Below are 16316 nucleotides of genomic sequence, written 5' to 3'. Positions count from 1 at the left end.
TGGTCAGGTGCAGTTTGACTGATGTTAGCAGAAGGGCATCAAGAGTCTATTTCATATTTTACACGCAGGCACCAGATATGTGGGTAGCCTGGGTGCCTAACTGCGATTTGAAGTCAGTGGAATGTGGAAGCAATGAATCAGGACCCTAACTTCTCTTCAGTTCTCAGCTTAAATATTTGAATCTCATATATGAATACAATTAGGAGGATTATTACCCAGGAGAAAAAAGGGAAAAGTTTCCCAAATAAGCAGTTAGAGAAATGAAAGAAAATAAGACTATAAACAAAAACAAAATCAAAAAAAGCTGTAAATGGAGCTGATCTGACTCTTATTCAAAACAAGGGTTGATTGAGATAGATATCAGCCCAGAGGGAATTTTGTACCTTAGTGACTCCTATAACAAAAGTTCCTTCTAATTTATTTGTTGTACATTGAAATAAAAAGGCAGAAAGAATCTGAGTGGGATCTAAGCACAGAGGTCTGTCAGCGTGGTGCTCACAGAAGTGAGAACTTAGTAAATATATAAAAGAAAAAGATTTTCAGCTGTTCTGAGAGTTATATTAGTCATTCAAGTCTAAGCATATAGCCCATATTTGGACAGAAAATACACAGTTAAAATTTAAAGGAAGTTATCGAATGCTTTAAAGATTAAAGGTTTTAGGATGCCGAGATAAAAAACCTCATCAGATTTAAGAACTAAAAAGAAATGCTAAAAATCTACCCCACACTCAGCAAACAGTAAAAGGATTGATTATTTGTAATGGTTGGTTTATGCAAATGAGAGATCTTTTTAGATGCAGATATTGTTTAACATATTTGCATGCAAAAATACAAATGTTTTACCATTTCCTTATAATTAGTCTACCGACACTGAAGTTGCCTGAACTTTTTCCTTGCAGCAAAATTATGGTGCAAAATGCATTCTGGTACGAGACCGTGGCTTTCTTGTGCAGGTAGGATGTCATATCTTACCCATTTATGAAACACTGTGGAGCATGAGCTGATTGTTAATTATTTTTAAGCAGATGTTGTTTTTCTAATTTTCATTGGTCTCAGACTATTGAATTTGCTGAGCAGCGGATACCAGTATTGAATGAATACTGTGTAGTTTGTGACGAACCCCATGTGTTCCAGAATGGCCCTATGCTGAGGGTAAGTGGTATGCTTGCTGGGATAAACAATGCATTTTCTAATGCCTTAAATAGCAATGGACGATACAAAACTGTTATAAAACTATTGAATTATTTCAAATGTGTTTCATCCTAATATCCTTTTAAGATGCAAAAATGTAATGCATATTAACTAGATTTTACTTTAAATTTGAAAAAATGTATTGCAAGCAAGGGAGATGGAAAGCAGGCTTGTATAATAATCATAGAAACATAAAGGAGGGTTGTATTTCACTGAACACTATTGTGCTAGAGTAGTCATAACCGGATAAGCTAGAGGAAGTACATTAGAGTGCTTCCCTGGTCCTCTGGCACTCTTTTAAAAGCTTAGGGTCACCTCGGTCCTTTAGCTCCTATCAAGCCATGACCAGGGTATTCAGATACACAGGTGTTAATGCTACAAGGTCATGAAGTTCTTCTGACACTCTTTTGCTCATGGGCCACTGGAATGAACCATCCTCCATAATGTGATAAAAAAGGCAGTAGAAGGAGATGCTCTATGAAGTGTCTGATCTAGCAGTGACCTAGTCCAGGGGCACTGTTGTGGTTCAGTATGCCCAAGGACTGGCCAGTTACACAGCTCTTCCTTCCTTTCATTCCTGTATAACTGGGAACCAGGAATTTTGCATGCTGAACGTTGCACCCTCTCATGAACTGGTGAATGCATAGTAAAAAAGAATAAGATTGGTCATGAAAGACACACCCTGCCTGGAGCTACTGGATCAGTGCAGTTTTGTAAAAGAGTAAATAGGAGAATAAAATTCTTACCTTTAGGACTGACCTTGCAGTTTAGAATCCTTCTTCTTTTACCTGTCCTGAATCCTATGGAAACCTGAGTAACCTTAAAAGATTAAAGCCATGGAAAACTGTTTGATACCAGTGCGTGAATGGTCTGACACCTCATCTGCCAATTTCTACACAGTGTAGTGAGCAACTACACATAAGATGAAGCAGACATCATCCATGGAACTAAATTCAGGAAGGTTATTGCTTACATGGTAGCAGAAGTCACCTCTGTGACACTCAGTGGCACCACAGTCAGGCATTCTGACTGTAGGCAGGGTATGTAAAATAGGCTGCTAAAAGGATTTGCAAAAAAATCTACATATTCAATTAACACCATTTTAAGTCATGGCTAAACTTCTGTACTTTTGAAAATCCTATCAGGTGTTTATTTGCATCTTCAAGCTCATATCTACCTTTTAAAAACATGGTTTTCTGCCAGATTTATCAGCAACCAACATCAGTGTGTTATCAACATTCTTCTCATACTGAATCCAAGACATAGCACTATACCAGCTATACTAGAAAGAAAATTAACTCTATCCCAGCCGAAACCAGGACAATATACCATTTACGTCATGCTCAGGTCCCATACTTTCCAATACATCCTAATCAATCACCATCACCTTTTTCCATCCTTATATATATATATATATGTATACCCCCACACAGATATCATTCCCTGAGTCTATGGGACATCTCTGTAAAATGTTCCTTGAGTTCATTCAGTCCCCAAATTTGGGCTCTGTCATACCAGTCGTTCTGGGCAGGAGGAATGGTGCAAAGTCCTCTCAGTCAGCAGAGCAGGATCGGGCTTCAGTGTGGTGTGGCGGGCGGGTGACATTGGACGCAGCAGGAGGATGGTGTGCACCGTTGGATTGTTGCATGCTGGAGTCAGTTCTGGTTCCATCACTACTGCATTTTGCTCAGTTTTATCACAGTTCATTCTTGCTTGATAGTAACCCACACTGTCTTCCCTAACATATTTTTTATGTGCACTACAGGGACTTTATCCCCTTCTATAGTAAGTAAAAGTTCTGACTGGGCAGGGCCACCCCAATTGGCAGATCCTCTGGTGTTGACTAACCAGGTGGCTTCTGCTAAATGTGTATCCCAATGTTTGAAGGTCCCGCCCCACATTGCTCTCAGTGTAGTTTTTAGCAGCCCATTGTATCTTTCGATTTTACCAGAGTCTGGTGCATGATAGGGGATGTGATACACCCACTCAATGCCATGCTCTTTGGCCCAGGTGTCTATGAGGTTGTTTCGGAAATGAGTCCCGTTGTCTGACTCAATTCTTTCTGGGGCACTGTGTTGCCATAAGACTTGCTTTTGAAGGCCCAGGATAGTGTTCCAGGCAGTGGCATGGGGCACGGGATATGTTTCCAGCCATCCGGTGGTTGCTTCCACCATTGTAAGCACATGGCGCTTGCCTTGGCGAGTTTGTGGAAGTGTGATATAGTCAATCTGCCAGGCTTCCCCATATTTATATTTCAGCCATCGCCCTCCATACCACAGGGGTTTTAGCTGCTTGGCTTGCTTAATTGCAGCACAGGTTTCACATTCATGGATAACCTGTGCAATAGTGTCCATGTGCAAGTCCACCCCTCGATCACGAGCCCATCTATATGTTGCATCTCTTCCCTGATGGCCTGAGGTATCTTGGGCCCACAGAGCCATAAATAGCTCACCCTTATGTTGCCAGTCCAGGTCCACCTGAGCCACTTCAATCTTGGCAGCCTGATCCACCTGCTGGTTATTTTGATGTTCTTCAGTGGCCCAACTCTTGGGTATGTGAGCATCTACATGACGTACTCTTACAACCAGATTCTCTAGCCAGGATGCAATATCTTGCCACAGTGCGGCAGCCCAGATGGGTTTACCTCTGCGCTGCCAGTTGCTCTGCTTCCATTGCTGTAACCACACCCACAGGGCATTTGCCACCATCCATGAGTCAGTATAGAGATAGAGCACTGGCCACTTCTCTCTTTCAGCAATGTCTAACGCTAGCTGGATGGCTTTCACCTCTGCAAACTGACTCGATTCACCTTCTCCTTCAGCAGTTTGTGCAACTTGTCGTGTAGGACGCCATACAGCAGCCTTCCACCTCCGATGCTTTCCCACAATGCGACAGGATCTGTCAGTGAACAGGGCATATTGCCTCTCATTTTCTGACAGTTTATTATACAGTGGGGCCTCTTCAGCATGTGTCACCTCCTCCTCTGGTGACATTCCAAAATTTTTGCCTTCTGGCCAGTCCATGATCACTTCCAAAATTCCTGGGCAACTGGGATTCCCTATTCGAGTCCATTGTGTGATCAGTGCGACCCACTTACTCCATGTGGCATCAGTCACGTGATGTGTAGAGGAGACCCTCCCTTTGAACATCCAGCCCAGCACTGGCAGTCGGGGTGCTAAGAGGAGCTGTGTTTCAGTACCAACCACTTCTGAGGCAGCTCGAACTCCTTCATATGCTGCCAATATCTCTTTTTCAGTGGGAGTATAGTGAGCCTCAGATCCTCTGTATCCCCGACTCCAAAACCCCAGGGGTCGGCCTCGGGTCTCCCCAGGTGCTTTCTGCCAGAGGCTCCAGGTAGGGCCATTCTCCCCAGCTGCAGTGGAGAGCACATTTTTAACATCTTGTCCTGCCCGGACTGGTCCAAGGGCTACTGCATGAACAGTCTCCCGTTTAATTTGTTCAAAGGCTTGTTGTTTCTCAGGGCCCCATTTAAAATCATTCTTCTTCCAGGTCACTTGATAGAGAGGACTTACAATCAGACTGTAATTTGGAATATGCATGCTCCAAAAACCCATGACACCTAAGAAAGCCTGTGTTTCCTTTTTATTAGTCGGTGGAGACATAGCTGCTATTTTGTTGATCACATCCATTGGGATCTGACGACGTCCATCTTGCCATTTTACTCCTAAAAACTGGATCTCCTGTGCAGGTCCCTTGACCTTACTTTGTATTATGGCAAAACCAGCTTTCAGAAGGATTTGGATTATTTTCTTCCCTTTCTCAAAAACTACTTCTGCTGTGTCGCCCCTCCAAGTAAAAGCAAACTATGGGCATCACTCTGCTGCCAGAGGGATTGAGAAAAACGCATTACCAATGTCAATTGTGGCGTACCACTTGGCTGCCTTTGATTCCAATTCGTACTGAAGTTCTAGCATATCCGGAACGGCAGCACTCAGTGGTGGCGTAACTTCATTCAGGCCACGATAGTCAACTGTTAGTCTCCACTGTCCATTAGACTTTCACACTGGCCATATGGGACTATTAAAGGGTGAGCGAGTTTTGCTGGTCATTCCTTGGCTCTCCAGTCGACAAATCAACTTGTGGATGGGAATCAGGGAGTCTTGGTCAGTTCGATATTGCTGCTAGTGCACCGTCGTGGTAGCAATTGGCGCTTGTTGTTCTTCAACCCTCAGCAACCCCACAATCGAAGGGTCTTGAGAGAGACCAGGCAGGGTAGACAGCTGTTCAGTGCCCTCCATCTCCAAGGCAGCTATACCAAAAGCCCATTGATACCCCTTTGGGTCCTTGAAATACCCCCTCCTGAGACAGTCTATGCCAAGGATGCATGGAGCCTCTGGACCAGTCACAATGGGGTGTTTCTGCCATTCATTCCCAGTTAGGCTTACTTCAGCTTCCAATACAGTTAACTCTTGGCATCACCCTGTCACACCAGAAATACAAATGGTTTCTGCCCCTTTATAACTTGATGGCATTAGAGTGCACTGTGCACTGGTGTCTACTAGAGCCTTATACTCCTGTGGGTCTAACGTGCCAGGCCATCAAATCTACACAGTCCAATAGACCCAGTTATCCCTTTCCTCCACCTGGCTGGAGGCAGGGCCCCTCTAATTCTGGTCAGAGTATCCAGTACTCACTTCTCATAAAATTGGCTCAGAAGTCCCTTCAAGAGGATCAGAAATAAGATCAGCCCTTCAACTCTGTTTGGAAACTGGACCAGCATTTTTCCTAGAAGAATCCTCTTTGGTGGTGGTTTTTCCCCGCAGCTCACGTACCCATGCATCTAGGACCGAGGCAAGTTTTCCATCCCATTTCCTCATGTCCTCTCCGTGGTCATGTAGGTAAAACCACAGGGCACGTCGTGGTGTGTACCTTCTATATTCTCTCTCTTGGGCAGAGGAATGCTCACTCCTAATAGCTGAGTTCCTAATTGGTCCTTACAGGTGGGGAATAGGACGTATCCTCTTTGAATTTCTGGAAATCCCGAGACAGCTTCTCCACAGCCGAAATGCAGGCTTGTAGGGAGGAAGAGAGATTTTCTTCGTATTGCCAGAGTTGGCGAGCCACTTCATCCACTGTCGGTGCCTCTTCGTCTTTCCAGGTCATTATCGCCAGTGGGTTGGCATAGGACGATGGTGCGCTCCTTACAGACTTCCGCCACATGGGTCGTGTGCATGGGACTTCGTCTGGATCTTTGGGTAATTGTGCGTTGTCCAAGTCATAATAAATCATCTGTAGCATGGCTAATTCCCTCATATATTGGATACCTCTTTCTATGGTGGTCCACTTGCCTGGTTGACATATAAAATTTTCCTTGAAGGGGTGCCTTTCCTTCATGCTTGACAGGAGTCGCCTCCAGATGCTGAGGACTTGTGTCCCTTTTCCAATTGCCTTCTCAAAGCCACCTTCCCTGGCAAGCGATCCCAGCTGCTTGGCTTCTCTACCTTCTAATTTCAGGCTATTAGCCCCATTGTCCCAGCATTGGAGCAGCCACGTGATAATGTGCTCACCTATGCGACGGACGAAATCTTTTCACATATCCCGCAGCTCACTCAAGGATAGGGATTGGGTGATTACCTCTGGTTCTGCCTCTTCCTCCTGTTCCTGTGATGACCCTGGGTCATCTTCCTCCTTCACTAAGCAAACTGATTTTTTTGTATATTTCTTCTTCTGTATGGGGGTGACTGGTACTGGTACAGGTTGGTTCTCTGGTTCAGCTGCAGTGCCTGTCGCCGGGGTTGGAGTGGCCGCAGTGCCTGTCACCTTGGTTTTAGATCCAGAGACCTTCTCTTCCCCTTGAGGGTGCTGAGTGGTGTTGAACAGGGCTCGATAGGCATGGGCCAGGCCCCAGCACGTTGCAGTGAGTTGTGTCTCCCTGGAATTGGTGGGGTGATGACAGCATACTTTTTCCAAATGTTCTACTAGTTTTTCAGGATTCTGCACTTGTTCAAGGGTGAAGTTCCAAAATACTGGAGGTGCCCACCACCCTTTGCATTTGCCCATACTATCCCACACACCCTGCCACTCATAATTATCCAGCCTCAGGGCAGACCTCTGGGTGATCTTCTTAAATAGTTGTTTAACCCTAAACAAGACCTGAACCACATTCAGGAACATGCTAGTTCTAGCAATAGGACCATGCTGGTCTCAACATCCCAAGGGTATTCAAATTTTCCAAAATTCTCAAACGCCATTGTAACTAGACTGTAGGAGAAGGGAAAGAGGAATAAAAGTGTCTCGCCCATAGATTGGCTCTCCGAGGAGGAAAGGTAAAGGGTGTAATTATTAATAGTTTCCCACAGATGGCTCCCGAAGTATAAAGGTGACAATGCTGAGTGCAAATACCGGATTAATCCCACAGCCGATGACTTTATCATTCTATAAGCCAGTGTTACAAAGTACATCAAAGCAAAAAACTTAATCCACCTCCCACGGATGATAAGCAGCAGCCCAGGGACTACATACAGCAAGTGAGGTGATGCATAACAGAACTCTAAGAATGAGTGCCACAACTCTAAGAACTCATAAATCAACATAGTGACCAGCGACTATTAGACTAATATAATGAATGCTTGTAACAAATTTGTTTTAACACGCTGTGGTCAGGCTTGTCGTTATCTCAACCCTTCGTGCCCCACTTTGGATGCCAAAATAGATTGTTGTGGTTTAACCCCAGCCAGCAACTAAGCACCACGCAGCCGCTCACTCACTCCCCCCCTACCCTGTGGGATGGGCGACAGAATCAGGAAAAAAAAAGTAAAACTCATAGGTTGAGATAAGAACAGTTTAATAGGACAGAAAGGAAGAAACTAATAATGATAATAGTAATAAAATAACAATAATAATAATAAAAGGATTGGAATATACAAAACAAGTGATGCACAATGCAATTGCTCACCACTCACCAAACAATGCCCAGATATTTCCCGAGCGGCGATCCCCCCCAGCCAACTCCCCCCAGTTTATATACCTGCCATGACATCACATGGTATGGAATACCCCTTTGGCTACTTTGGGTCAGCTGCCCTGGCTGTGTCCTCTGCCAACTTCTTGTGCCCCTCCAGCCTTCTTGCTGGCTGGGCATGAGAAGCTGAAAAATCCTTGACTTGAGACTAAACATTACTTAGCAACAACTGAAAACATCAGTGTGTTATCAACATTCTTATACTGAACCCAAGACATAACACTATACCAGCTACTAGAAAGAAAATTAACTCTATCCCAGCTGAAACCAGGACAAATAGATTATCCTGATTTCTGTCAAACTAATAGATTAAATATTAGAAGTAAACTGAGGAAATTTTAACGACCTCCACAATGCCCATTCTGAAGTACTGAGATATTCTCCCATGGGACAGGTGTCTCTAGTGAAAAACCCCTGAAACTGGAGCTTGTTTCATCCACTGCCTTTCACTGGCTTTTTAATATCTCCAAGGGTGGAGACTCTACAACCTCTCTGGGCAACCTGTTCCAGTGCTTAATAAAACAGTAGAGAAAGCTAATTTGAGCTTTATCTAAAATTTTAGATAAAGTTTAGATAAAGCTAGTCCTCTATGAGAGAATAAAAGGACTAACTGACCTCCAAAGGTCCTTCTCAACCATATAATTTGGTTCATCTAGCTAAAAAATGTATTTTACAAAGCAGATGTAATAATATACTAAAGAAACTTCAACATTATTTGGTTCTATATTAAAAGGCTATTAACATTTTTTTAATGCTATATGAAATTCTTCCTGTTACTCTAGAGCTGGTAATAATATTCTAGGGAAGGACTACGTTGCATTTTAATAATGCAACAGTTTTGCTGCTATATTAGTAAAGAGATATCTTGTTTTAGGTATTCAGTATGTGATAACAGTACTTTTATTACAAAAATTTAAATATAATGAAATAATGAGTCATTATTAAAAGTGATTATTATATTTAAGGATCTGATTAAAATAAGTATAATAAAAATATATTATCATATATTATCATATTTGAAGACTGAAAGAAAGCAAATGTTACTCCTATCTTCAAGAAGGGCAAAAGGAGGACCCAGGGAAGTACAGGCTGGTTACCCTCACCTTGATCCCTGGGAAGGTGATGGAACAGCTAAGCCTGGGAACCATTTCCAAGCACATTAAGGAGAAGAAAATCATCAGGAATAGTCAGCATGGCTTCACCAAGGGGAAGTCATGCTTCACCAACTTGATAAATTTCTATGATAAAATGACTGGCCCGGTAGATGGAGAGCAGTGGATATTGTCTACCTGGACTTCAGTAAGGCCTTCGACACTGTCTCATAAGATTCTCATAGACAAGCTGTTGATGCATGGACTGGATGAGCAGACAGTGAAGTGGATTGAAAACTGGCTGGATGGCTGGCCTCAAAGGGTGGTGATCAGCAGCACAAAGTCTATTTGGAGGCTAGTAACTAGCAGTGTACCCCAGGGGTCAATACTGGGTCCAGTCCTGTTTAATATCTTCATTAATGATCTGGATGATGGAGCAGAGCGTACCCTTAGCAAGTTTGCAGGTGATGCAAAACTGGGAGAAGTGGGTGATACTCCAGAGGGTTGTGCTGCCATTCAGAGGGACCTCGCCAGGCTGGAGAAATGGGCTGACAGGAGTCTCATGCAGTTCAACAAGAAGTGCAAAGTCCTGCACCTAGGGAGGAACAACCCCAGGCACCAATATATGCTGGGGGCCACCCAGCTGGAAAGCAGCTTTGAAGAAAAGGCCCTGGGGCTCCTGGTGGACACCAAGTTGAACATGAGCCAGCAACGTGCCCTTGTGGCAAGGAAGGTTAATGGTATCCTGGGCTGCGTTAGACAATAAAATTGCCAGCAGGTGGAGGGAAGTGATCCTTCCCCTCTACCCAGCACTGGTGAGGCCACACTTTGAGTACTGTGTCCAGTTCTGGGCTCCCCAGTACAAGCGAGACATGGACATGCTGGATAGAGTCCAGCAAAGGGCCACTAAGATGATTAAGGGACTGAAGCATCTCACATAGGAGGAAAAGCTGAGAGAGCTGGGACTGTGTAGCCTGGAGAAGAGAAGGCTCAGGTGGGATCCTATTAATGTGTATAAACATCTGAAGGGAGGGTGCAAAGAGGATGGAGCCCAGCTCTTTTCAGTGATGCCCAGTAACAGGACCAAAGGCAATGGGCACAAACTGAAACACGGGAGGTTCCATTTGAACATCAGGAAACACTTTTCCACCTTTTCTGAGGGTGACTGAGCATGGGAACAGGTTGCCCAGGGAGGTTGTGGAATCTCCATCCATGGAGATATTCAGAAGCCATTTGGACATGGTCCTGGGCAACTGGCTCCAGGTGAGCCTGCTTGAGCAGGGGTGTTGGACCAGATGACCTCCGGAGGTCCCTTCCAACCTCAATCATTCTGTAATTCTGTGATCTTATTCAGGTTTTTACATAGTATAAATTAAGATGTGTAGCTACTGACTATCTTACTGTCTGTATGCATTTCCGAATTCCTCATTTACAAATATTAAAGCCATTGGTAAAACAGCATCATTGAATTGATTTTAAAGACCTGTGAGACAACTATACAGGACAAAAAATTCTCAAAATGTATTCAATAAGGTGATTAAAAAAACCCTCTGTGTATCAATTTTTCTTTCAGTCAAGAATTCTCTTTAGAGTGCCATCTTGTGTTGAAACCTCAGACTGAGGCTAAATTAAGGTGAAACACCACCAAATGATTAGTTAAAGATTTTATTCATGGCAGAAGCAAACTGAACTTGGGAGGCATAACAGTAGGTGGTATGGTTTCTCTCAACAGGAACTGGCATGAAACTACCTCAGTAAACCATGTAACCCGTGGTAACCATATACATCAGTTCAGGGAATAAGGAGAGCCCTCCCGTTGAGTCACGAGGTTCAGAGCGAACCCCCTTGCTTTCTAGACTCCTTCTCAGAGAAGGGTCCAGGGGCGGCTGGATGCACTCTTAGTCCCAGATTTGGTCAACGGTTTTATGTCTTAAAGGGATGAAGTGTAGGGATTATGGAAAAGGAAAAAGAAAGAGAGAGCAAGACAGAGAGAGAAAAAGGAAAAGAGAAAGATTTCACCAGTCCTGTGTCCAGCATTGGTTCAGTCAGCTGAGGGGTCCAGTCCCGGTGGGCGTGCGCACGTGGGGCTTCAGTTTGTGTCCTTTTATCATCCTTGCCCCTCCTTCAGGGGGGCAGTCAAACTCATTAGGCTAATTAGGTGTCATGCGCAGTTTGTGCTTTCAGAACCTTCAGGAAATGGGTCGGTGGGCTTGGGGGTCGTTTGGGGAGTGACTCCCCCTTCCCTGCAGACATGACCATTGTTTGATCTTTGGCCATGCATGGTGAGCTGCCCTGCTCAGCATATCAGAACACGGAGCTGCACACCCCCTGGCACACCCTCCCAGTCCTGTTGCTGATGTCCTGTACTGATGGGCTTCTTTTCACTTGTGGTTCCTTGCTATGCAGGGTTCCTTGTTATGCAGAGTTCGTTCTTATGCAGAGCTTGCCCCACCACAATGTTTGAGACATTAACTCTTTCAGTCTCTCACAGCCCCCAACATAAGAAAGACATGGACCTGCTCGAGCAGGTCCAGAGGAGGGCCACGAAGATGATCAGGGGGCTGGAGCACCTCTCCTATGAAGACAGGCTGAGAGAGTTGGGGTTGTTCAGCCTGGAGAAGAGAAGGCTCCGGGGAGACCTTATAGCAGCCTGCCAGTACCTAAAGGGGGCCTACAAGAAAGCTGGAGGGGGGCTTTTTACAAGGGCATCTAGTGATAGGACAAGGGGTAATGGCTTTAAACTGAAAGAGGGTAGGTTTAGATTAGATGTAAGGAAGAAGTTCTTCACTGTGAGGGTGGTGAGGCACTGGAACAGGTTGCCCAGAGAGGTTGTGGATGCCCCCTCCTTGGCAGTGTTCAAGGCCAGGTTGGATGGGGCTTTGAGCAACCTGGTCTAGTGGAAGGTGTCCCTGCTCATGGCAGGGGGGTTGGAACTAGATGATCTTTAAGGTCCCTTCCAACCCAAACCATTCTATGATTCTATGATTCATGTACATACACAAAAGTTCTTAGTTCAGCTTGCTGAATATTATGTGGACTTGAACCAAAATAAGAGTGTCCAGAAATGACATTGGAACAACTTAGCATTTATAAATGTGTTTCTGTTGTTGTTCTTGTTTGTTTACTGTGGCTAGGGGCATTTCTCATATTTATGATATGAAGTCAGAACAAGACTGTTCCTCTCCCAAGGGCTCACATCCTATTATAAGAGAAGAGACAAGTGGATGCCGTAAAGGGAAACATACTGGCAGTATGCAAAACACTAGCAGCAGTGTAAGAGTGGCCTTGAATCCCAGTTTTGCCATAAAGCTTGTGATTTTCTTTAAACTCTGTCTTCTAGAACTGATTTATTAACTTTGTTTTCATTGGTTCTAGCATGTACAGTTGCGGACAAAACCAAAATATGGAAATGTGACACTGAATAGATGTCACCATCATGTGACAAACAAAAGCCCTCCAAATGTTTGCTTCTTAATTGTAAGCCAATCTTTTCATTTTGGAGGGGAAGAGATGAGTTTAAATGCTTGAACCTAACTAATGACTGGAGTAGAGGACAGTGAAATGGCCATACCAATATGTCTTAGAACACTCTACTAACACTTGTGGGAAATTTAAGTTAAAGGTTTCTGATTTTGTTAAATTGGGACAAATTTTAGAAACAAGATCCAGAAGTGCTCTTAAAATGGCTGGAGTTTGAGTAAGAAGGCATCCAGGGTGGATATATGAAGGCAGGCTATTGAAGTGTCTGGGTTTGGGTTATTTTCCCCATTAGACTGGCAGAGCCCATATGTTTTCATCTAATGCAAAACTATGTATTTGCTCCAGCTTTTAGTTGAAGAGAGTATGTAGAATGCAGACATTGTATAGAGTTCAATTTTTTCTGTAGTTCTTTTTGTGTTTTTTCTTTAACCAATGCCACTTCAAACAGGGATTTAATGATTTCTGAAATTAGACAGAATCTACCATAGAAATGCTTTAAAGATTTAGTGAGTCAAGGGAGACAAAATCAGACTAGAGATACCTTAAATTTTTTAATAGCAAGTTTAAAAATTGAAGAAAATAAAATGGAAATTGTGTTTATTATTTACTAGAAATTTGTGCAGCAAAACTATGTGGCTTCCTGAAGTATATGTTGTTTCTCAAATAGAAATGGGTTTGGTGAAACCCATTCCCGTTACTGGGAAAAGTTGTTTTTTCTTGTGTTTTGAAGGAGGTAGACAAAAATAGCAAAGCAGTTCCTCTGGTTTCATTATCACATCATTTATTGTATATTATATCATGCTTACTAGAACATGAGGTTCTAGTGAATATTTTGGGAGGTCTTGAATGATTTTGTGTTCAATTTCAAGGTATTTTCTGTACATGTATTGTCTGAATATTGAAATAGATACTAGGTTGTGAATAACTTGGAAATGTAGTGATCCATCACTCTTGCCATTGCTTAAAATGTTATTTTATCAGCATTGTCTTGTGAAGTCTTTATTCTAAAAAATATTTAGTGGGCATAAAGGTTCATCAAATGCATAAAATCAAAAGAATTTTGTAGACCCTAACAGTAATGTCTGTTCCTCTTCAGAGCTCAATTTTTGCTGTCTTGCTTCTCCTCATACCTACAGTTCTCCAACCTTAAGATCTTAGCCCCAGTGTCCACTTGAGAGAAAAAAGGCCTTTCAAATGTCAAACATAAGTACAATGACCATTTTCCTAACTTCCCTCTTCCAGATACTCAGACATTTCTGGGATCATAACACAGAAAGGAAAAAAAAAAAAAGAGCAAAGATGACAAATCCTGTTTCATTTGCCATCTTTAAGTCTCAGGGTAACTTACTTTGTTGAGGTTATAAACAAAATGAAAATAAGCATTTTCTTAATGCTTTTCTTCATGGCAAGCATGGCTAAACTCTGCTATTCCAGAGCAATCCCTTGCTCTGGAATAAAATGGAGTCTGTGTATACTGTTGATTATGACAGTCAAGGTGGTAGTGCCACCATACGCCCAAGTAAGCGATTTAACCACTTTCTGAATATGAAAAACCTAAGAATAATGACAATAATAAATACTTTTAGTCTAGTGTGCCATGGCACAGTGAATTGGATCATGTTAGGCTTTGTATGCTGCCTAATGCAATGTAACATAGCAGATAAAATAAATCAAATTACTCTATTAGACTTGAAAGATGATAGCTCTTGTAAAGCAACTGATGTGAGAATATGTCAATGCAGTAGATTTCAGATGTTTATTGAAGTCTTCTCCTTGAGAAGCTGGCAGCTCATGGCTTAGACAAGCGTACTCTCCGCTGGGTAAAAAAAACTAGCTGGCTGGACGAGCCCAGAGGGTTGTGGTGAATGGAGTTAAATCCAGCTGGCGGTGGGTCACAAGTGGTGTTCCCCAGGGCTCAGTATTGGGGCCAGTTCTGTTTAATATCTTTATCGATGATTTGGACGAGGGGATCGAGTGCACCCTCAGCAAGTTTGCGGATGACACCAAGTTGGGAGGGAGGGTTGATCTGCTCGAGGGTAGGAAGGCTCTACAGAGAGATCTGGACAGGATGGATTGATGGGATGAGGCCAATTGTATGAGGTTCAACAAGGCCAAGTGCCAGGTCCTGCACTTGGGTCACAGCAACCCCATGCGACGCTATAGGCTTGGGGAAGAGTGGCCGGAAAGCTGCCTGGCAGAAAAAGACCTGGGGGTGCTGGTTGACAGCCGGCTGAATATGAGCCAGGAGTGTGCCCAGGTGGCCAAGGCGGCCAACGGCATCCTGGCCTGTATCAGAAATAGTGTGGCCAGCAGGAGCAGGGAAGTGATCGTCCCCCTGTACTCGGCACTGGTGAGGCCGCACCTCAAGTCCTGTGTTCAGTTTTGGGCCCCTCACTACAGGAAAGACATGGAGGTGCTGGAGCATGTCCAGAGAAGGGCAACCACGTTGGTGAGGGGCCTGGAGCACAAGTCTTATGAGGAGCGGCTGAGGGAACTGGGGTTGTTTAGTCTGGAGAAAAGGAGGCTGAGGGGAGACCTTCTCATCTCTACAACTACCTGAAGGGGGGTTGTAGTGAGGTGGGTGCTGGTCTCTTCTGTCAGGTGGCTGGAGACAGGACGAGAGGAAATGGCCTCAAGTTGTGCCAGGGGAGGTTTAGATTGGCTATCAGGAAAAATTTTTTTACTGAGAGGGTTGTCAGGCATTGGAATAGGCTGCCCAGGGAAGTGGTTGAGTCACCATCCCTGGAGGTATTCAAAAAGCACGTAGACAAGGCACTTCAGGACATGGTTTAGTGGGCATGGATGATGGTTGGACTCGATGATCTTAAAGGTCTTTTTCAACCTAAACGATTCTATGATTTTATATTTCAAACCCAACAAATGCATATGAAATAAATGACTACAAATACAGCAGTATGCTTATTACTGATGAAGCTGTTGCCTGAAATGGAATTCAACTAAATTTTATGTTTTCATTGTGTGCTCAATGTTTTCATTTCTGCAAGTGCTTCCTAGAGACATTGGCTTGAACTTCAAAGTGTACTGCTACGCATACTTTAGTGATCATCATGGTAGCTAGACTCAGAATTTTTAATTATAAAAGTTTAGTAGTGCCTACCAAAGATAGTTTTAAGTCTCAGTGAGTTAGGATTTAATAATATGGATTCAAACAAATAGTATCCAAAAATTATTTTTGATTGTTTTCAACATTGTAATAAAAAGTTATGTTTATTGAGGTCAATTTTAAGGAAGGTTTTAATTTATGTTTGTTTCTTGTATTTCTTTCCACTCTCTGTTCATTTTGAATGCTTATAACAATTCACTTTGTGTGATTCATTACTTCAGCCTTTAAAAAGTTAATCTGCTAATTATCTTTCAGTAAATAAGCATGGAGTTGCTGTAAGGGATGTAACCAATTAGGAAGCTTATGAAGACGTGCCTATTCTCTTTACTTAAAACTGTGTTCTTTTTTGTTTCTGCTCTGTTTGCTTTATGAAGGCAGAACACTCAGTTCTCACTCAATATACAGAAGTTTAAATATGTTGCTTTATTTGATCATTGTAATGGTAATT

General features: G+C 43.2%; 2 protein-coding genes across 4 annotated transcripts in view; one reads left to right on the top strand and one right to left on the bottom strand.

Moving 5' to 3' along the window:
* LOC121232838 (ubiquilin-1-like) overlaps positions 1 to 9410 on the bottom strand; it is a 1092736-nt gene extending 1083326 nt beyond the window's left edge. Inside the window, exon 1 of the mRNA XM_041121295.1 lies at positions 9277 to 9410. Coding sequence (XP_040977229.1) covers positions 9277 to 9351 — 75 coding nt within the window. The 5' untranslated portion in view covers positions 9352 to 9410. The remainder of the gene's footprint in view (positions 1 to 9276) is intronic.
* LOC121232837 (protein mono-ADP-ribosyltransferase PARP8-like) overlaps positions 1 to 16316 on the top strand; it is a 155608-nt gene that overhangs the window by 116714 nt on the left and 22578 nt on the right. For all 3 annotated transcript variants that reach the window (XM_041121289.1, XM_041121288.1, XM_041121290.1), the window contains 2 exons: positions 900 to 953; positions 1057 to 1152. In XM_041121289.1, the coding sequence (XP_040977223.1) occupies positions 900 to 953; positions 1057 to 1152 (150 nt within the window). The remainder of the gene's footprint in view (positions 1 to 899; positions 954 to 1056; positions 1153 to 16316) is intronic.

The sequence above is a fragment of the Aquila chrysaetos genome, chromosome W (assembly GCF_900496995.4).
Source record: "Aquila chrysaetos chrysaetos chromosome W, bAquChr1.4, whole genome shotgun sequence".
NCBI lineage: Eukaryota > Metazoa > Chordata > Aves > Accipitriformes > Accipitridae > Aquila > Aquila chrysaetos.
Note: the sequence above shows the minus strand (reverse complement) of the source record. Positions and strands in the feature narration are given on the sequence as shown.